Source organism: Gallinula chloropus (genome assembly GCF_964237585.1).
Source record: "Gallinula chloropus genome assembly, chromosome: 1".
In the NCBI taxonomy this organism is placed as follows: domain Eukaryota; kingdom Metazoa; phylum Chordata; class Aves; order Gruiformes; family Rallidae; genus Gallinula; species Gallinula chloropus.
Window position 1 is genome coordinate 95,498,937 of NC_140085.1, and position 23,379 is coordinate 95,522,315.

Sequence of the window (23,379 nt, forward strand, 5' to 3'; positions counted from 1 at the left end):
CACCCTACAGAAAAATTCTGAGCCCCTTTAGTTTCACAGCTCTAACTAAGGTCTGCAGCTCTTCTTTGGAGAAGAAAGCGCTCACGTAGGGAAACCACTGAAGATCTCAGAAAAGATCCTGAACTAACAGCCGCGAACAAGCAGGACACTGCTAATAGTTGTAACTGTTCCTTCCCATCAGCCCAGCTCCGATGATGGGGGCGGGAGTGAGCAGAAATGCTTCCAGACAGGATTTGCAGCCTTCTCTCGTTTCTCTGCTCGAAGGAATGTCAGACACCACTTCAGAAAATCTGGGCCTTGCGCAGGAGTGCGTTAGCACTAGCACAAGCAATTACCTCCTCACAGAAATGTCACTTCATTGTCGCGAACACTGGCTGGAAGTACATGCTGCTCAGCTGCGCTTTTGGAGTTACACTCAGAGCTGCTTATTCCTCAGCCCATTCTTCCTCCCACAGAATATTTGGGTAACGTTCGATGGCTGAAGTGCCTTAACCCAATTAAAGCAACTAGAGGGAGATCTCCATACTTTCTTCACCAACTGGATGCCCTTTTTAAGGAGAAACACCAAGTTCTCCCAACCAAAGCCATCCGCAGCAGCCTACGTAACAGTGAGCTCGGATCCCAAATAAGAAAGCTGGGGGGAGAGAGGGTGTTGAGGCAGGGAGGAGGAGGGCTATGCCAGGAATTTATGGAGAGTCATGGAAGTTTAAGGGGATTAGCAGCAAGAAAAATCTCTCACAAAAACAACTTAAAATGACTTTATTTTTTTTAAGTATATTAGCACAATATTTACAAAATTTTTTCATGTTGCATAAATAAAAACATTTTCTGGGGTAAAGACTGTAGATCTATAGATATTTAAAATTTCTATATATTTATATACACACATACATACACACCCACACACAAATGGAAGCATACAGTTATGAACAACTTTGGTTTTCAATTACTGGTGGGAAAGGGCTGGGTTTATCAATGACTTTTTAAACACTCCGCTTGTGTCTTTGCACCCACAAGAAATCCAGAGCCAGAAAGTGGCGGGGGTTCTCCTGTTTCTGGGGCAAGCAATTTGGGATTCAGCAATGCCCAGTAACCACTTGGCCTCATCTCTCAGCAACACAAATGGGCTTTACCACAGTTTGCTTTGCAAAAGGTAACTCAAAGCTACTATACATCATGGTGTTTATAAGGCAGAATACCTCAGCAGAATTCCAAATAGTTTGGGGTGGTGTTTTTTCACTCCTCAACTGCTTAACTTTCAGCTTGCCAATCATCAGTTACGAACAGGGAGGTCTGCATGCTACTTCAGTGGGTAAATTCTTACACTCAATTGGTGATGGTGAGCAAGTAAGCTCCCATCTTTAGGCAGAGACTGCTACAATTACAGAATAATCTGTATCAGAAGATTCATATGCAAGGGCTCAAATCTTTTATGAAGGTATTAAACCTTCATGATACAGTAAACCATATGTGCTGCTTTACATGTTCTGCCACATGAACAACCCTCTCCGCTGTGGCCAGTTGCACTGGTTTTAGCTGGACCAGGGGTTGCTCTAAGGGGTTCAATCCTGCAGCCCTACCAAGAGGGGCACTTAGGAATAAATACTGTAAAACCAGCTACTGCCATTTCACTGTGTTGAATTCCTGATGCAAGGTATCTGCATCGAGACCTGGAGCTCGACACGCAGAGACGCGCGTCTCTGCAATGCGCACCCACAACATGGATATGGACCTTAGTTTATAACATCCAGCTCTGAAACGTGACAAATTACTCAAGATCTTTAAAAACACAGATTTTAAAACATGAATGTTTAGCAACAGCTTTCCAAACAAAGTTTTAAATTGTTAAAAGGAGAAAACCACGTGTGCCTGTGACAGGCATTGCCTTAGTACGAACAGGAAACAGCATCAAGATTCCTACAAAGTATACGTGAAGTCCAAAAGAAGCCAACTGTATTGGAACATCTCTAAAAATGGCTGTAAAACACAGTAAAATCTCATGGAATGTGCAAGTCCTAGAAAACTGATTTTTAACTGTACCACTTACATATATACAGAAACTGAGCTTCTGAGCTTCTCCTCCTCACCTCCTCCTACTTGCTTTCTATTTTATGTATTTGTGATGCAATGGGCAGCATCAGAAACTTGGGTCAGAAATTAAATAGCTCCTTTTTCCATTCAAGAAAACAGATTTGAAAAGCTCAAGAATACATTATATAGGACAGCTCCTATTTTTATGAAGCTTCCATGAGTTTTACAAATTCACTGAGTTAAGAAAGCCTAAAATTGCTTCCAGTACCATACACTGCACATGAACACACACAAGAACCACATTCAGCATGAAAATTACTAGCTGCTGTGCTCCAGAATTCCAGTGCTGAATTAGGCTCCAACAGCCGAGTGGTTTCTCACTGAGGAATACAGAAGAGGCACCGACAGCTCTCACCGGACTAAAACGTTGGCCAACAGAGTATATGTGACTACTACTGTCCACAGAGAGGAGTACTACTGTTTCATGGAATTAGGAGAACTCACGTTACCTTAAGGAGAGCTGGGAATAAACTTTGTACTTGTGCAACTTTGTGTGTGAGCATTTTGGTTGTCTTCACCGAAGTTCCGCTGAATCCCGTGGGGGAAGATGCGATCATACGATCTTCCCTTGCTCCTGCTGGGATCACAGATGCAGGTATGACCATACCTTGCCCATGCACACAGGTAAAGAGAACAATCGTCTAAATGGGATTGTGATCGTTGGGCTGAGCACGCCCACGATCAGAGCAGTGACTAATGATAGTTTTTCCAAAAGTGATACCACTAAGGATTACTGCAGGGAGACCCTGTAGTGGGCAAACAGCACTCTTCATATTCTCACCCTCAACTATATCACATATACAAGAACAAAAGAAAATAAAGATCACATGTGGGCAAACACGCATGTTCCTCGCTACGGCTGCTGTGACTATAAAATTACATCATGTATATCAAAAGCACTTTTGCCACACATGCAGAACAACAAGGTTCCTGAATTTCTTCTGAGTAGTGCATCTTCAAGGCCACGGTGTATCAACAACGGTATACTTTTCACATGTCACATGCGTCTTCAGTTCTGGGAATTAAAAAAAGAAAAGAAAAGTTTGCTTGGCAAGAGCAGCAATGTTTTGTGCTGCCTACCCAAGCTGCAGCTGAAAACAAGTTACTTCTTTTTATTTTAAACATTGAAAACATGCTCAGTGCTCACATAATGGAAAAGAGCAGTACTAACAGCGAGTGATGCTTCAGCCTCTCCACGCCGGAAAAGTAGACGCTGTCTTAGAGCTCAGACTCAAGCTGTAGCAGCTCCCAGACCTGACTGTCTCACCTGTGCTGTCTACTCCTAATGCTGGCTTACTTTCACAAGCCACCTTGTAAGCCAGTGTGCTTCAGCACCTGACTCATCCTCCCATCAGAGTGCATGTGTGAACATTCAAGGAAAGGTTAAGGTAGGAGGTAGAAAGCAGGTAGAGCTCAAAGTGTTCCTGCTTCCCGCTCGCGGGTCACAGTCCTGCCTTCTACCTTCAAAACCTTCTGTTAGTTTTAGGAGCCACCTTTCAGGGCAGAAAAAGCAGACAGACTTCAAACCCTACCCTACAAGCCAAAATGAAATGGGTAATTAGCAATTTCTATGCCTGTGGAAACTCTGCCTCAGCCCTAGAAGAGGCGGCAGATTTTTATAAGCCTAAATGAGGCCCAAGAAGAAACAGTCAACGTACTTAAAAATGGATCTCCAAGCAACGCTCTACCTTGCTCTTCAGCCACACGTGGTAACTGTACCGACCCCATCCTTACCTCCCTTCTGTCAGCTCTGAATGCAATAAACTGGCAAATAGCTATTTCCTTCCAGATCTCAAACCACTGCCTTGGGACAAAGAGCAACAGCCACTTCTGCAGCAACACCTACCCTTCCAGTCCTCCTACTTCAGCTTACACTCACTGACACACAATTTCTCGCTGAACCCAGGAGACACCAATGCAGCTGCCCTTTGTACAAAAGCGCTTGTATTCCTATTGGTTTAAAAATAATCCCATGGCATATCTGGATGAATCACACAGTAATCATAAGTAACAAAAGCCTAGCAGTGGACATGAAATTTGTAAGGGAGTTTGTTTCTAAAATCAACTGATGCTGCTTTCCCCAACTGAGGCTAACTAGTACCTCATTTATTGTCACACTGTCAGTTCATGCCTTCCGGAAGCAGCACAATATATCTCAAGCCAATTACCAGATTTCAAGTGACCTTACCCTTTATCCTAACTAGGAGAATGTTGTATTTTGATGCAAGAGTCCTAGGCTAAGGGTCTACTGATACCTCATTACATGCTCACTCAGTTTCCAGGAAGAAATTAACTCCTGACATCAACAAACTTTCTTCCATCCCACCCTCATGGATGGGAATTACAGCTTCCAAACAGAATCAATAAAGACTGTTTTCATTTTCAAATCTGAGCACCTCATCTAAAATTTAAGCTCTTCAATGAGAGCAATCTGGCCTGGGAAGCACTGTTACTCTTTTGCAGCTCATGGATATTGGATGCAAGAGCCAAGAGTCTTGGATACCCACTTTCTGTACTAGTTTGGGAATCTGGGGCCAAATTAATACAGTCCCTCTCATTTCATGGCTTATTACAAAATAGTATGAGTCTATTTACATGTAGTTAGTGTTGCAACCTTATAGGTTGCTATAAAATCAAAAAGGATCAATCCCAGCATTGAGGACCTTTCAAATCATAAGGAATCTTAAGTTAGGACAGGACTCAGCAACATACATTTTCCTTTACAGAATCCAGTAGGCCTATGAACATCAATCATAACCAATGGAGCAGAAACCCACAGTGCACTGTTAAGATCTGAAGTTCAAAATTAAGGTTTGTCAAAAATAAGTTGAAATTATATAAGCAGTTCCTAAATTTTATTAAGATGTTACAGTTCTGTTCATTTTTAAACACTACTACCTGACTATGAAAATAAATTGGGTGCAATTTGATGAATTGTGTGTGTGTGTGTGTGTGTGTTTACTTTTAAATCACTTTCCTGTGAACTTCCATGGGAGATCACCAATGAGAGAAGGCTTAGTTACATTAACACCCCACAAGCCAAATACAGAAATCCTCTACCACGGAAACAGTCCATGCACCTTACATATTATCTAAGCATAAAGAAAGTATACAAACTATTTGACTTTCCACACTTCATCAGAAACATGCTACTTAATAGTTGTCTACTGAAAAAATACTCATTCTTCCCCAGTGTGTGTTATAGAAAACACATATTCTTTCTTTTCAATGAAGTGTAATTTGAGTAAGGACAGTACCTGTATTGAAACCTGTCCAGCACTGGGTAACCCTAAACATCAAAATCCCCAAATACATGTCAATTAAATATCTGGAGATATATTTGGACTTACCATCATTCTAACATCACTCCTTTTGCATCTTTAAAAGCCAAGCAAATGGGTTAGTAGTGAGCCAAAAAGCAAAAAATACTACATAATTAACATTCAAATTAATTCTAAAATTTGGGTTTGAACTCTCTACTATTTGGCATGCAAACTGGTGAACAGATTAGGAAAAAAATAAATCATTTCAGAGTCATCCCTTTCTCACCGTAGATTTGTCATATCTTAAGCGCTACCAGAGTATCCCAACACCACAGTAGACTTTCCCCAACACTAAGAAGTATCAAAAGAATAGCATGACAAAGACAGATTTTGCTATAATTGTAGGTATACCACCAAGATAAATGCTCACAAGAATTAACATCCCTTCTTTTCCTCTTAGAAGTTGGACTTTTTGCAAAGCGAAGAGAGTGGCTACGGCAATGGCCTGAGATACCAGATTTGCCCTGAAGCGGTCAGATAACGCCCCTGGCTGGCAATCATAGTAGCACACAGTAAGAGGTTTGGAGCTGCAGGCATAATTTCATTGAGGGATCAAACTCTTACTGATTCACAGAACCACGTAAGTTGACATACCCATCTGCCATCCCAGTGGTCTTGTACTGAGAACTACAGTTTGGGTTTGGTTTTGTCTTTTTTTTACTTTTTTTCCATAATTAATCCCTTAATTAGAAGATAAGCCTTGAATATCACCTACCATTTAGTGGTTCTTCTACAGCTTTCTGCAAAACATTTAAAAATATATATATGTATAAAAAGCCTTCATGTTTACTTTTGGCTCGCCACAGTTAAATTACTCTAATTGACATATACAGTAAGTAGTGATTCTACAAAAACGAAGAAAGCTGAACGTTAATAAAATGAATTACTAGGGTTCTGAAAATTTTCATTCAGTAACTGCATTCTCCAGATTATCTTTCCCCTACTGCAAATGTTTCCACAGGTGAAACACCTCTAGGTGGCAGCAAAAGGCATGCAGACACTACTTTTAAGCTCTAAAACCTATCAATTACTTGTGTGATTTGATCAATGGTTAGTAATAAAGCAGCGTGACTAAAGAGGAAAAAAAAATAATAGCCAAGCAATCAAGTGTCATCTCCTCGAAAGGAAATACACCACAGCTGTGCATTTAGTCTGGCAGACAATCATCAGAAACAACACACACAATTCAAGAATCATTTAAAAAAAAAATAGTAATAATCAGTGTTTAAGATGGCAGTTTTCAAAATATACACCTTTTCCCCCTCAGACTCAAGAAAATATCAAGCATCATTTTGGAAGTGTGCCCCAGTGTCAAAATTAAGCACTTCACTATTAAGTGAAGTCTTTAGATTACACAGAATCAAGGTGTATTTTCAACACTACTTCACACCTATTTATTGCTTAAAAATACAGCAATTTATGCTGAACAGCCCTCGATAGAAACAAGCAACATCCTAACACTATTTTCCACTGCATCTTTCTGCAACTTCCTTAAGTTCATGGGCACCAATTGCTGTCATTTGCATCCCTCTCTCCACTAACTGTGGCTGCAAATCCTGCAATTTAGTGGCCAAGATCTCAAATGACCTCTAACTACTACAACTTTTTTTTTATTTTATTCCTGTCTCAAATTCAAGAGGGTCACATGGTGTTCACTACCATGCAATGGTTCTTTATTTGCCCAATCCAAGCCACAGTGTAAAACCATCTTGCCAAGACAATAGCTCATGAAGAGAACAGAGTTCCAAAAAGGGTGTTATTTAGTATGTTGGTTTCCATTTCAATGCTTATTTAAAACAAAAAACGAAGTTAAAAAAAGAAACTGCATCTCCTCTTGTCTGATTTGCCTCCATTTTACATGTAAACATGAGCATGTTATATAAAGGGAAGGCTCTGTTTTATCTGAAATATATTTCACCGGTGAATTTTATAACATAATGAATTTTGTGGTGTTCTCTATATTTTTTTAAACTGTGAACTTGCATTCTTTCCATAAGAGACCAAGCCTCTAAAATACTTTTCCTTAAAATGAAAATGGATGAGAAATAAAAAATGAAAGTAATTTTTAAATTCTGTTGTCCTAACTGCAGTCAGCTCTCCTGCTCCACTGTTCAAAGCCATCTTTCTTCAACAGCTGAAGCCCAGGCTGCAGGCTGAAGAGGAGATCTGGAAATGTGTCTCAAACGATGGCTGCCAGCCAAGAAGCAGGATGACTTTAGTATTTGCCATGCTCCCGTGCTCCAGGGAAATTTCACTGGTATTTTACAATTGTGACTCTTTACTTACTTCTGCAAAACTCCAGAAATTGGGATCACTAGAAAGCACTCGCTAAGTCTATGAAAATTACTGTTTCAGGAATGATTACTCTAGTATTAAACAAAGCAAACAAACAGAATCGACTGAAAATTAACCTCTAAAAAAAATCACAAAGTGTCTTTCCATTTATTCTGTGTGACCTAAAGACACATTCTGCTTTCAGACAGTCTCATCAAAGTAAGGGGCATTATAGGAAAATAAGAAAAAAGACCAAAGCTACATAGCTAAGAATTCAAGAGAGTATTAAAAGGGTCTGGTGTAAAAAATCATGGGGAAAAACCAATGATTCTTTGGTATAAGCCACCTAGATTAAAAAAGAAAATAATTCAAAGGTATTCTGCATTCACCTTAATGAAAAAGCACTTTTCATTAAGCTGAGCAAAAGATCTTTATAAACCCATGTGAAAGAGTACACTGTCAAAGAACACAAACTTCTCCTCACATCCACCAGCTTTTCGCGACAGCCCTTGAAACTCCATTGGGCACAACAGTCAGAGTAGCCCTTAGGTAAGGGTGGCAGTTACAGTACTATAGACACACTCAATAGGGACAATGAAGACCACCAACTCACTCAACATTAGACATCTGTTACACAGCCAGAACTTTTGCTTGCTACCAACCTGGTCTGAATTCGAACTAGTGAAGAAAGGTTCAGTATCTCACTACAATCCCCTGAGCCATCTAGTCACCCCAAATTTATTAATTTTAAGCTTACCCCTGGACGATGATGATCTTTCATTCTGGAACCTAAAATAATTACAAAAAAAAAGGTAACCGGGCAGATGAGCAAGTGTCAATATCAATCAAACAAAAAATATCTACTGATAAAACCTGGAACAGAGTAGCAACATACAAAATTGAAGCCTCCCCCCATCCAAAACTTCTTAACACAATGTTCAGCAAATTCTTAATGCCTCTATGCACACCTCTGCTTAGGAACTGAATTAATCAGTCTTGTGAATTGTCTCACTCATGCATTCAGCTCTAAAAATGAATTACACCACACACTATTCTTTGTGTTTATACTGTTATGCTGGAACCTATCCCAAGAGTCACATTTGACTTCTTCAGCCAGGATAATCAAACTACAAATTCAGTATTTATGCAGATGACTAGCACACAACATCAAAGCTGTATATACCAGTAGCCCAAATCACTAAAAATTACCTTTATCATTGTTAAAAGGTTTGCTTCACTTCCATCGTGATTTTTTTACTCGTCTTCATCTACCTCAGATATCAAATTATTAGGCATTCTGCCCTAATTTCTGCTTTAATGGAAATCTTCCTTGTCTCAGTGTCTATTACTTCTGACCTGGAAGACTGCAGTGCAGACTAGGGACTGGAAGCAATATATCCTCAACGGCATGGTTTAGCATCCAAACTAACCAACTGGCTGAAGAGCCTCTGTGCACAGCTCGAAACAAATTTAGTCACTCTGCTCTCAGACCTGAGCTGTGGAGTCCACATAGCTTTACACTGTGATGTGCCAGCATTCTGATCACACCACACTGCTTTTTTGCTTGTCTGGGGTTTGTTGGGTTTTTTTTAGCAGGCCTGACTGGCTTTTATACATTCAAATCTCTTATCATTTTGAAATCTGGTGAACAGATTGTTGGTGTTCCAAAACAAAAGTATTGCTATTCTTTGTACAGGGTTTTTAAAATCAAGTGGAAGAAAAAACAGGGTTTACTAAAATGAAAGGTGTGTATTCAAATTGTTTTTATTTTAAGCTACCTCTAACCAGGGGGAATCACTAGCCAGCTGTGCAGAATTAGTCTGGGATGTTTTGCTCTGCTTGTGTGTGTGGCTTTTGCTTCACCCATGAGTTCTCTCACTTTTACCTTTCCAATTCTCTCCCTCATCCCACACTGGGGGAGTGAGCAAATGGTTGTGCGATGCTTATTTGCCAGCTGGGGCTAAAGCACAAGAGCAGATTTTGCTTCTTTAGATTCCTATTTTGATAAGCTTTTGTCTGCACCATCCCATCATCTGTTTTATAGAATTCTTGGAATCCTTTTTTCTTCATTCTGAGCTTCAACCAGTCAACTCTGTAAATGTAGAGTTTGAACAGCAACATCCCTCCTACAGTTGAAACACTCTTACTTAAAAAAACCTGGATGTGTTGATCTCAAGACAGTTTATTATGTTAAGCTATACATTTCTTTACTCAAGATCCCCCACAGACTCTATGAAACAAAGCCAATATATATAGAATTTTCAGTAATTTTTTTTATCTATGTAATTGTGAAATCACACCTTATGTTCAAATAAGCTGTGTCTACCTCTGAAAAGCACAATAGAGAAAATTGCTCTTATGAATATTTAAGTGCTAAAAGAACCCAATGCAGAATATTAAGCACTACTTACCCATAAAAAACACGTAAGCCAGACTAAACAAATTTGCAATAGCCATAATAGCTAAGCCAGAAATCAGAACGGACCCATACATCGGAGGACAGGCTGTTCAAAAGATAAAATAAACCACTGTCTGACACAAGCAAAACCACAAACTTTTCTTTCTGAATATAACTTAATACTAAAATAAATAAGCCTGACAGACAGACATGATTAATGTATTTTTCAAAGCTATCCCAGTACTACTGCATCTTTCCTTTTCCGTATACATTCTTCAATGACACGAAGGCATTTACTGATTTATGCTGCTTACCTGCACTATTCTACTACAGCGTAGCTATTCTGCTGTCATTCACTGCAACTGACATTCCTTCATTAACTGCATTTGAAATTTAAACTTACATCTCCAATACCAATTATTGGAACTGTAATTGCACTGGATTACAGAATACAATAGTGTTATTGATAAAACAGGATAAAAAAAAAGGGAAGAAGGGAGATGAATATGAGGTACCACCACAGGTAACAGGAATTCTCCAAGCCCACTGGGCCATCACAGAGCACAGGAACTGGATCTAACTGTAGTTTACCACTGAAATGCCTTTTTCTCTGATCCTTGTATTGAAATCATTGAAACTACCTGTGAACTCCACCTATTTTTACTGACACTTAAGCTTAATTCCCAGAGATAGAGAGAACATCCACCCTCTATCACCTGTGGAAAGGTTACCCTGAGAAACTAGGGAGTTTCCATTTGAGAGGTAATAAAAATACCCTCCATTTTGCATTTATCTAGAGGATTAATGCTTTACCAGAACTCTCCCATCAGTTTATTTTGCTACTACATTTGACAACACTCAGCTTCCCCTTAGGAATGTTTCTGTAAATACTGAATGGTAAGCATATGACTCAAATCACAACTCTGCTGAAAGGTCTATTTCACCCAGATTAGACAAACCTTTAGAAACCACTTCAAGGAGAAAGAGTTTTTCTTAAATTCCCAATCAAATGATGAAAGTGAAGAATGCCTCTAACAAACAGTAAGTCAGGGGTACAAAGTACTTCAAGTGAACATGAGTATGTATTCTACTACTAGATATACTGCCAAGGATGCCTACTCCTAAATTCATCCTTTGCTGTGAGGTTTTTCTGGTGGTGGGAGAGAAGGCAGGCATGGGACAAAGGGAGGGTTAGTGGTAAGGATAAAGTGGTATTTAGTTGGTGTTCCTTTACCACAGCGACTGTTTTTCAGTGCTGAAACACAACACCAGCCACAGCCAGACTTAAACCAGTCCAAGAATGCTTCCGAGTTTACTGTCTCTGCACGTGCCTTCTTGGGCCGTTTCAACAGAATTAATTACCCAGCAACTGAGCTATCAGTCACATGTAAGCAGAGATTAATGAGGAACTTCGTATTTATTCACTGAACATGAAAAAATTATTATGACTCCAGTTTAGTTTCTGAACACCCCAGGCCTTGGTAAGGAAAACAGTAACAAAGGCAACTTTGGGACTCAGCAACTCTTTAAGAGCTCCAACTGCTGCAAAATCAAAACAATTAACTTTTTCTTTTTTAAAGCAACTGCTCACAGAATGCAGTCGTGCTGGACAGTATCATACTATTCTTCTTTCCCCAGATAAAATAACAGTAACACAGCACTCCCGAAGGACATCTACAGAAGATATTTGCATGCATTCCATCCAGGGAAGCCGCTTTCGCAACACTTTAGTGTTACAAATACACAAACATGAGGTATAGACAAAAGTAAGGCGACACTTCTACAGAAGATGAATTGCTTACCTGGGACAGACAGTGCAAAACCAACTAGAGCAATTATATAACCAAGAACGTGTAGACTTATCAGACCAAGCACTGCTTGTGACAGAGATTCAAAAACTGTGAGAGACAGAAAAAGAAACAAAAATGTAATTTTTAAAGAATAACTAACAAGATACAAAAGGTAGAGATCGTCCACATAAAGCTAAAAATCGGGTTCTCCTGAATTCCAGGCTCGGCCAGCCAGTGTGATAACAAAACAACTACTCAAGTCACTCAGGGCTCCTGTATGTATGCGCACAGAGATATAGATTTATATAGAATTACAAATAAACCGTAAGTAGAAAAAAAATAACACATTCTGAGACATATTCATCCCAGTTTCAAGACTCAGGAAACAAGAACAGGCAATCACTCAAGATGTCCTATCCTATGTCTCATTTTTAAAACAGAGAAATTATATTTCTTCCCTGAAGCAACTTAGCCAAGCAAACACAGGTAAACATTTTGTTTCAAGATACAAGGTCAGGACCCCAGCATGCTATGGTAGCACCTATTTATAAAAAAAGAAAACAATGTGTAGACTGGGGGGGACAGGAAGGGAGGGGACTTTACACATCTGGGTTTTTCTATTAGTATGTTCTTGAGCTAGTGAATAAACAAATACTCACCCAAACTAAATATAAAGTACTGAAGCAGTATATAAAACAGAGCAGGGACTACAACTAGGCCAAGACCAGCTTGATTCTTTGCAGAATAACCACCTGCAAACATTTGTATAGAAATTAGTAAAACAGAAATCCTATCTGGAATAAAGCACCAAGCAACAACAGTAAAACATTAGTATCATAAAGTTATTAGGGTCCCAAAAAAACCCCACTGAAGCACCAGAGGTCACTCTCTATCCCCTAATACTCACCCAAGGCAGCAAGAAAGAAAATAGAAACCTAGAGTCTGTATCTCCCTACAATCATTTGAGGGCCTGACAGCCATAGTGTTGTATTCTATAAATTACATTCTATTTTACAATTAGTAGATGACAATTAACAGGTGGTACTAAATTCCCTACTACTGCATGGAAGAGATTTATTGGTGCTCTTTACTCCCTTAAACTAGTCAGGCAATTTTAATACACTTACCTTCAACAAAAAGAACGGTGCCTACGACAGCAATAATTAATAAGCTGATACATCCTGCAGCAACTCCCACTGGCTTTGGAGGTATAATTTCATATTTCAACGCTGAAGGACAAACCAAAGAGATAAAGAGAGGAAAACAATCAGACATACAAATCCTCTCACTAAAATACACAGATTTTTATTGTAAGAATTGTTGTCCTAAACAAACTCCTAAAAAAATAATCTTACCAATATTTATGAACGATGAATATTACCTAGATTTCTTTTTTTTTTTTTCATTGTAAGATACGGTTAACATGGTTTACTCACATAAATGGTGTTTCAATCGAATTCTTAACTGGACCTTCTATACAATTCAGGTGAAACTTTATCAAAATAACTTTGGGACATGGTATAGATTAATTCAAGTAGCTACACTACTGACATTTCAGTAATGTTACAGTGCGTTTGTACTCAAGTCAGACAGGGATTTAGAAATTCCAGGTTTATTTCTCTTCTAGCAAGAGGGTACATGTGACAAAATCGTTCATAGTACCTTACTTATGGGAGGGTTACAGACTACTCTCCATCATAATTAAAACACCCATCTTTTACCATCATCTTGTCCCTTAGACAGGAAGGACTCCAGCCATACTGTACTACTATAATTTAGAACAGTAGTAACAATAAAAATGTCCTGTAAATCTATACTAGAAATTAACTTTTTTTTCATATCCTAAATATACTAAGGAAAGCATGACACAAGGAATGGAAATGCTACACTTAAATCCTAAAAGCCAATCTTGTAAGCAAAAAAACCCCTAAAATGCCAAAACAACCAACAAAAAAAAAAAAAAAAAAAAAAAAAAAGACAAAAAAATCCTTAAGGAGAGAGCACCATCTTCTGCAATATTGATTTAATATGAAACATGCTTCTGTATCGAATGATTCAATCATGTCACAGTGAACCAACAGGGAAGGAAACCTTCCTTGTTCTAACCAACCACATTATCGTTATACCCCACAAAAATTACACACACGTGAAAAAGCTCGTCACTTGGAACAGCACTGGCAGCAGAAACCACCACGTATGTGGCAGACTAACCACAGACCCTTAAGGCTGCACATCTCACCTTTCTCCATGAAGACATACAGAGGCTATAATCTTAAACCTGGAAATAAAACCTGGCCTCTAAGCCCAGAGTGGACTGGCCCAGATCCTACTGCTTTCAGCTAGACCCACTACAAGGGTGCCTGCATTTCGGTAACTGGGGCACCATGTGGCACGCTGAAGTCCCAAAACACACTTTTTTTTATGAGGTCATGGGGGTTTTTTCAGTTCAAAGTTCCCAAACTCTGCAAATACTATGCTAGATCGGTGTTTTCATAACTTGATGCCAAAAATGTATGTTTTATGTCTCGAAAGAGTGCATGGCTTGCTGAAAAGGTAAGACTATGCATTGCAGAAGAGTGTAGCTTTGAGTGATCTTCTTATTGACTGAGCCTTTTAAGTAACACTACTGATGAGGAACTATCTTGAAAACTCTGTATGAGTTAACTCTCTTGTGGCATTAGCTGATTCATGCCAAAACAAAACCCAGAATAGAATGTAACGCTGTACTGATGATCAGGGGATGATTCCAATGCAAACCAAGGCAATCACCAAGTTATTGGACAAAGCAGATGTACCTCTGTATCATCTGCATCAGTTGTACGAGACATTTTTAAGGTGTAAGTACTGACTTTCATCTTACAGACAAGCAAGTGATTTTAGGACAAACCGGTATTTGCCAAGAAGTAAAAGAATTGATACTTACCAATAACAACGAACTGAGTCCAACAGAAACCAATAACTGAGAAGAGCAACACTAGGATGACAGCCCTTTCCACTACAGAAAACCATAACCCTAGAGTATAACAAAAGAAAAGTGGTAGGAAGAAAACAAAAACTGAGGTTATGAGCTTTACATTTATTACTCCTTTTAGGCCGTGCTCTAGATTGCTCAACACAATAGCTAGCAGTAAGAGTTGTAATAGGCTAAGCAAGCTATGACTTCTGGCTATGTATTTTTCACTCAGATCTTGTGTGTGACAACCTATTTTTTTTCTAGTATTTCTAGTTACCCCAGCAATTTTCAAACTGGAGGTCTTAACCTCCACTGCAGCAGAGGGTATGTTTAAGCTATTGTTTGGTGGCACAAGCTACTTAGCTTGTGGAACCACAAACAGCATGCTAGATCAGAAAAACAGTGTACTTAGGTTACGCAGGGAAGCCAGGCAAGATCTGAAGAGTCCGGTTTGATGCTTCCCCAGCTATGCTATGCTACCTTTGCTTGCTGCAATTCTTGAAGAAATTCAGATATGTAATAAGGAACACAGAAGCTAACACAAATGAGAAGGAAACACTGCTTAATTAATTTTAGAAATCACATTTTCCTTTGTATCTTCCCACCATCATCCATTTAGCTTTATTCCCCTCCCTGCATCTTGCATGCCTTAGGCTGCTCAGTCATTCGTGCTGTAAGACTGTGTGAGCCACCTTCCAACATAAAATTCTGAAAATATCTCCAGTGAACTAGAAAATGCAGTTGATACTTGCATCTCTGCTTATTACTTCATTTAGACTCAGTCAGTGGAACCCAATGTCTCCATTGCTTCCATTATAATTGCCACTGTTTCTCTGCCTAGACATTTACTTCTAAAGAAATTCCTCTAATCTTCATTTAGATGCATATTCCTTGCACTTGCTCTCTGTATTTAAAAGCTGTATCTGCAGCTCCAGAAACATGGAATTAAGTAGTAATATCTCACAACCTTCAATGCTAGCTAAATACCTTGAAGAGTTTTCAATTCACAAATTGCCTTCCTACCCTTTCCCCCCTCCCTAATGTGTCACAGAAGAAGAAACTCTAGTTACAATATAAATACATGGCAATCAAGAGAGGCAGAGAAATGGAAGGAGGAAAGTGTGCCTGGCCAGAACCAGGACAACTTCCTACATGAATGCAGGATTTTTGTGAAGCGAGAAAGAGAACAGTTGGGTCTTAGAAGACTATCTTTCTAAAAGCATCAATTGCAGCATATTAAGTAGTAACAGCATGAATTAATTGCTCAGAAATGACAAGAGTGAAGACTGGTGAAGGAATGCCATTATTCACCAACTCTTTTAAAAACTCACTTGCTAAACTTTCTTCTATTAACTTATTATTTAAAGAGTCTCTCTAGAACACTGAGGAACAAATGGTAAAAATTTATGCAAGAGAACTTAAGGAGAGAACAACTGACTATTTTACCTTCAACTAAACCCTCAAACATAAGACTAAGTTTTACATTTTCTAGCATATACTCTCAAACCTAATGTAACCTCTCAACTAAAAATTCTTCACCAACCACATTTTTCCTCGGGTGGGGTATTTTCCTCGCCGCAACTGACAACTAGAAAATGAAATTAGAAAAATTACATCAGTTTCCCGCTTTGTAGTCTTTATACTGCTTTCAAATTCTCAACACAGAAAAAGTAAAAATAAAACAATATAACTTGTAAATGGAACTTGATTCTCCTACATCCTCAAACCCTGTTTCTTCTTTTTCTAGAGCTTAACACTAAGTGGCAAAACCAGTCCAAAATGGTTAAGGAAGAAGCTCTAAGTTGAGGAAACTACCTGTACTTCTTCCCTTGTTTCTGCAGCGTTCTAAGAACGAAATGTTTTTGGTGCATTCTCAGTCTTTCAGTAGCTGTGCTCCTCCTGACCTACTTCAGAAGCACATTTGTTTTGCAGTTAACATGGTTAACTCGGTAATTAGACCTGGCTGAATTAAACAGGTGTTTATAGCAGGACACAAGTAACATCTGTTTGAGCTCCCTAAATACTTTAATGACAAATGCAAAAAGAAAATAAGAGGACAATTCTACAGTATGACCCCATGTGATACTCTATATGTAACATATAGAGTGCTTCTGAAAAGCTTTCCAGAAGCAAGAAGGAAACCTCCCGTGCTGAGCAGAAAAACAATACACACGTGTGTTCAGTGAAACTGTCACTTCTGTGCACATACGGCAGGTCCCAGTATCCAATAGCTAAGGTGCTACAGCACGTGGCCTCTGTCTGACAAGACGCAGCAAAATGGCTCTCTCAATGAGAAATTCATCACTTAGTCATCAGTATTCTAGTTTCACATCGTCTTCTGAAGACAATGCTTAACACTAGAGAACTCTAACAAGATATCATCCAGTACTAGCATCTTCAACCTCAATGGAAAACTACATACCTTCAGATCAAGATTTAGAGCTCTCACACTGAACTTCCATTCCTTCTATCTGTAGTTTTTCCAGCATAGCTAAAGATTGCAAGATGCATTTTTTTCAAATAAAAGACCTCTGCAGCCACTGTGATGAATGCATACATCCCAGTATGACAAAAATACTTGGAATATGTTTCATTACATAATGCGATAACAAGAGGCTGCTGAAAATGTCATCAACTATATAACCTAAAAGATGTGGGGAAACATCTACTTTATCAGGGAAGTGATCTTCAGAAATTATAGAATAAAAAAGCCATATTCAGATCTTTCCCACAGAAGCACTTCCCAGTAACTTAACCCAAAATAACTCACTGCCGTTAAAGTTAGGAGGACTGGGTACTGTCTGTATTTTCAATTTAAAGTAATACATTGTCATATTTATTATTTTTCTCTCTCCCTTAAGATTCTCTTTTCTCTTCCAAAAGGCTCTGAAACAATGGTAAGGCAACTCACCTGAGTGGCTTATGAGTTTCATTTTTGTTTCTCCTTCTCTGTTTGATTCTGTTACTTCACAACTGTAATTTCCAACCTCTGCTTGTGCACTGCTGAGCATGAGAGAGGCATCACCCTTGGGTAAATTCGCCTGAGATACTAAGCTGGCTGATGAAAATGCTGAAACATTGGTAGACTCCAGTTTTGATCCATCAAAAGAAAAAATCCTGTCTCCTTCTTTTTTCCATGTAACAAACATGACATTTATATTGTTCTCTTTTAGATTAGTCACATGGCAAGGTAAAATGACAGTTTTATTACAGTTAGTTTTTTCAACAACATCTATCGTGTTAAATGTCAGCTGGGCAGAACCTATAAAGAAAAATGAAAATTGACACATTCAGAATTATTTCTCAATATACAAAAGAAAGAAAAATAATTACATGTGACTTGGGAAAACAAAACAAACCCTCCCACAAAGCCACCAACATAACCATGCTTGAAGGGAGTAACAGAAGAAGGAAAAAAGGCAGTATTGTAACACAACCATAAAAGTAATAGAACCCTGGGCTGTGACTTACTTGGACACTTTACCTAAAATGCCCTACACAGAAACACAGCACACTAAGGCCTCATTTCTGCAAAGCACACATAGAATATTAACTGCAGGTTCTCCGACTGATGTTCAAATTTTTGCTGCTGATGACACAATCGGAGGTCCAGGTATCAGCTCCACACAAGGATCCTTTACACTTCCTTAAAGGACATGCTACTTTCAGACTTCTGAGAAGGCCAGTACTTAGTCAAAGAAGGTCTGTCATTTGTTCCTTCTTATCTCTGAAGGTGAAGCCACATGCCCATAGGCATGTCACATGCCCATAGATCGTTTTGTACAACTTCCCTCTTTATACCTTTCACAGGTAAGCAGTGCATACACAATACCATGTAATAAATAAGACTTTTACTCACTAAATATTTGAGTGCACACACAATAGAACTGAAAACGGAGCATTTGAAACAAATGTCCTGTATTATAAACCACTGTGATTAATGCTATTAACAACAGCACTCAATGTAGGTAGTGAATAACCACCACCACACGGGATTACGCTATCTTTGCTGGGTTCCACCATCTCTGGGTTCTACCCACGTTGCACCACAGTTCTAAGACAGTGGTACTGACAAAACACTGTTTCATGAAAGACCTAGATCCTATGTCGAGATTATATCCGAAACGAAAACCCATTAATCAGTTCTGGAAAATACCAACAATTATAATACCAGTATTTAAATTACACTAGGAACCAGAAGAAAGGATTTAACTAATTTGACTGCAAAACATGAAGGTTTTGAATCCTGTATTATCTGTACTTTGTCCTCATTTCTATGAAACTGTAACTTAGTTTAATAGCTGTTCTAACAGTCATTACTCCCCAAAGTGCCAGTAGCATTAGTCATTCAACATGCTTGACTATGTCCACCAACAAAATATGGGAAAAGATATGTACCATAAAACATGACGACAACCCCTAATACTGTAAGCACAGAGACTTACAAACTGGAGTAGCTCCAATGACTTTAGAGGAACTACTGGTATTCACATGTCTGAAAGAGCTCAGAAGTATAGTACGTATTCAGTGACAAAATTTAATTAGGGGAAAGGGAGGAGAAAAAGAAAATGGAAAATAAAACAATCAATAACAGTTGTGTCACTATTTGCAGCAGCTCCATTTTTTCAAAGCAAGTCTCAGACCAAATTTAAAAAGCACTCATCCTTGAAACACTGATTTAATATTCTCATGCAAGTCACTGGATTACTACTGAATATCAAAAGCTTATTATAAACTGACTAAATATGCATTATGCATGACAGCACTTAACAATGAAGAAGGAGCTATTCTCTGGTTTACTCATTGCATTTTTTAAACTGTACCTCAAAAAAATAAAAGTAACAAAAGCAGAACAAAGAGAAACTGTTCCCAAACCACGTACTAATGTAAAATGAAAGCACACAACTAAAAAGCTATAGTGCTTCAGTGGCTGTTCTTGAAATAAATGTCACATGCTGTTTTATTTTAATACTGCTTAACGATGAAGGGTTTCTGGGTGTGGGGTTGTAGGGTTTAGCTTTTTGTTGTTTGGGTTTTTCCTCCTTCAGAGCCAGCACATTTACACTCTGCAGAAAGAAGTTATTCCCTGCTGGCTCGATCACAGAGAAAGGCGATTCTCAACTTAAGGAAGCAACTGCACTTCCACACGTTTACCCAAAGCAATTGCATGCAACCACCCCGGCGGAATTAAAGTACAGCGATCTCTACTTCCTCTCTGGCATTGGCACTGAATGGCAGAGAGATCCAAGTTACCAGTTCCACCGTTTCGCTGCCGATGCCAATTCGGAAGTACTCCCGGGATCTGCTTCCCCAGCAGCGCGCTGGGGAAGGAATGAGCAGGCTGGGCTGCGTGTCAGGCACGGACAGCAGCCACAGACCAAATACTTGTGGGGTCCCCTGCGAATGGCACCGCTGTAGCAGAGGAGGCTGTAACAGAGGAGGCTGCGCGGCTGCTCTCTCACTAAAGGGAACCCGACTGCTCGCTACAGTCGATTATCTTCCCCGCTATCAACTTCCAACGTTCTTGCAGTTATGAGGAAATCGGCGGAACCCGTCGGCACTTTTTCCCAAATCCTGCAGGCAGCTGAGTACCCACCCAGTGGGCTCCTAGCCTCAAGCTTTCTCAAGGATTGTTATGCCCTTAGAAGTGTTACAAAAGTGGCAATTTTAGAGCCCTATATTAAGCTGGGGGAGGGGGGGGGAGGCGGGCATGCTCCTGAAGGATATGCAGGGGGGAAGCTGCCACAGGAAGGTTGTTTCAAATCTAGACAGTGCAAATTCAGGAATACCGCACACAATGGGAATTCGGGAATACCGCACACGGTGGGAACACTGGCCGGGCTCGGTGGCTGCACACCCACTTCTCACTGGCAACAGAACGTGCTGGGGCACTCAGCGTTTAAGCCATCCCACGGCTAACTCGGCAGCCCAGGCATGAGTTCAGGTACTGGCTTTGAACAGCAGGTTCAGATGCGCTGGTTACTGACAGATGCACAACCCAGCGCTTGTGCCCCGGCGAGAGGGGTAATTCTCTCAACTCGCCCTCCCCCCGCCGAGTTTCTCCTCGAGGCACCGAAATATAAGGAAGTTAGATTGCGAGACGTCATTTACACAGCAGTGTCACACGAACTTGCCCAGAAATGTCATCAGCCCCAGAAACCGTACCGCAGGCGACCCGGTCAGCCCTCGTTATTCCCTAAAAAACGCACATTAAGCCAAGCCGCCCCGACGCTACCAGGCAGGAGACGACGAGGAGCTTCGCGTTGGTCACAGCGTCTTTTTTCTCCCCCGCAACTTCTGCAACAAGCAGCCCACCCCCGAACCCGGGGAGGGTGCGAGAAGCTCCAAGGCGTAGGGGCTGGAAGAAGCCTCCCCCCTCAACGGATGACGAGCTACAGCTAAGCAGCCCGCAGTCCCACACACGCCTGCTGTCGCCACCAGTTACAGCCGGGGGCTCCGGGCTGGGGCGATGAAACCCTTCAAGCCGTGCGGGTGGGGGGGGGGGATGGGGAGGAGGAGCCGCTCCCCCCCTCCGCCGCCGTGGCTGCAGGGCGGGTGCCGCTCCGCTCGCCCCGCGGGACCGGCCGCCTCCCGTCGTGCCCCGCTCCGGCTAGCCGCCAGGGCGACGCCCGCCCTTCTCTTACCCGCGCCCCTTACAGCTACGCTGGCCGAGGCAGGCGGCTCTGCCCTCCGGCCCTCACACCCGCACATTCACACACACACACACGCTCCCCAACCCCGCTCCTCGGAGACTCGCCCAGGCCGCTTCCGGAGCTGGCGGGGCGCCTGCACCACAACCCGCTGGGTGGATGGAAGGAAGGTCTCTCGGGCCCGGCTGCCGCGGGCCCAGCCGCCGGGATCGGGAAGACGAAAGGGAGAAGGAAAACGGCAAGAACTCACCGGCGCCCAGGGCGGTAAACAACCAGCAAGTGGCCAGCAGCCACATGGCGGAACGGCGGCGGAGAGCGCAGCCAGGCAGCCCAACGGCCTCTGGAGCTGGTCGCCGCAACGGGCGGCTCCGCGCAGAGGGCGGAGCGCCTGGGGGGGGGAGGGGGGGGAGGACTTTCCGCCACTGATTGGTTGTAGCCGCTTGCGCGGGGAGGGTGGTTGGAAGCGGGCGGCGAAGGGGGCGGGGCGCGTCAGTTCTTCCTGCGCCGCCGCGCACGGAGAGAGGAAGCCGGTTGCTGGTGGCCGTTGGCGTCTCGATCCCTGCTGCTTTCCCCCCCCCCCCCTACTTCTCACTTCCCGGCGGCGCGGGGCGTTCCTCCCCCGGCGACAGGCTCGGCGCCGCGGACGAGGAGTTGGGAGCGCGTCCTTCCCCCTCGCGGGGAAACCAGCTAGCTCGCGGGAGTAATTCCAACACAGCCGGGGGTTTGTCTTTTTAGCTCATCCTCAGGGATGGGTTTGGGTTGCTTTGGCTTTTTTCTCCTCCCCTTGACCACTTGAGCTTCGGGGTCACGACGTTCCGCTTCGCTTTCCAAACACGCACGAACCCAGCCGGAGGCCGGGCGCTGAGTTGAGTAACGGCTGACCGAAATGGCTGACTTAACAGGGCCAGGGCTACGGGGGAGCGGGGGGGTGGAAGGTGCTGAGTCGTCCGTGTGTGTCCGTCTTCGCCCCAAAAAAAGGGAAGCGCTGACAGGACAGCTCCGCACCCCTGCCCGATTCGCTTGGCCGATTTTGCGTTCCTCTCCCGCCAGCAACGCTGACCCCTTCGCCCCTTTTCTGCCGGAGGTGCCTGAAAGGGGAGCGGCGAGGGCGCCGGGCGCTTTCGGTTTCCGCCTCCCTTTCTCGGTAATCACCTGATGCCGCGTCCGTAAGCACGCCGGAGGAAGGAGGCGGCCGGGCTCTCCGGGCGTGGGCGGGAAGCCCTGGGGCAAGCCTGCCTGTGGCAGGAGTTGAAAAGCCGTGCCAGCCCGCTGCCCTCCCCGGCTTGTACCGCCGAAATGCAGAGTTTTCACAAACAGCACAAATCGCGGCAGAATTTGTGAGCGACCTGTTGTCCTCCGTCGATGAAAAGGGAGGATAAATGCTCCCGACACCTGCGGTAATACGCATTTGCCTGTTTCACCAGTGTTTCAGGGTTTCTTGTCTCACAAGTAGCCCTTTTTAGCACTCTTTTTTTCCTTAATCGTCTCAAAATTGTGGATCTCTACTTGCACCCTAAAACAATATTTTGTTCTCAAGTGCTGGTGAAGCATTAAATAAAGGACTTGTAAGTATATTTGGGGAGCACACACACACGTGTGTATATATATGTATATATATGTTTTTACAAGTCCCAGAGTTCAACCGAGGAAGAAAACCAGGGCAAGACCAAAGCTGTGTGAGAAACCGAGTTTCCTTAAATTTTGTGTCACGTGTAGTTTAACTACATTTTTTTTTAATTTTGTTTTTAGCTGCAACAGTGATCCTAGCTTGGGTAGTTCTTCCCTCCCCCAACACACTTCCTGAGTGTTTTCTTAAATTCCTCCCCAGCTCTCCTTAAGCACCTAATGGATACCAATGCATTGACTACTGCATTTGCTTTCTCCAGATCCTAATAAAGCC

General features: G+C 41.8%; 1 protein-coding gene across 1 annotated transcript; it reads right to left on the reverse strand.

Moving 5' to 3' along the window:
- Positions 1–742: 742 nt before the first annotated feature.
- On the reverse strand, positions 743–22,887 carry CD47 (CD47 molecule; the record flags this gene model as incomplete). Its single annotated transcript, XM_084277195.1, is given in 11 exon segments — positions 743–3,106; positions 6,130–6,154; positions 8,446–8,477; positions 10,100–10,192; positions 11,889–11,984; positions 12,536–12,628; positions 13,004–13,039; positions 17,600–18,091; positions 21,730–21,877; positions 21,880–22,013; positions 22,485–22,887. Coding segments are annotated over 11 exon segments (1,611 nt in total). The 3' UTR covers positions 743–3,047.
- Between the last annotated feature and the right edge of the window lie 492 nt (positions 22,888–23,379).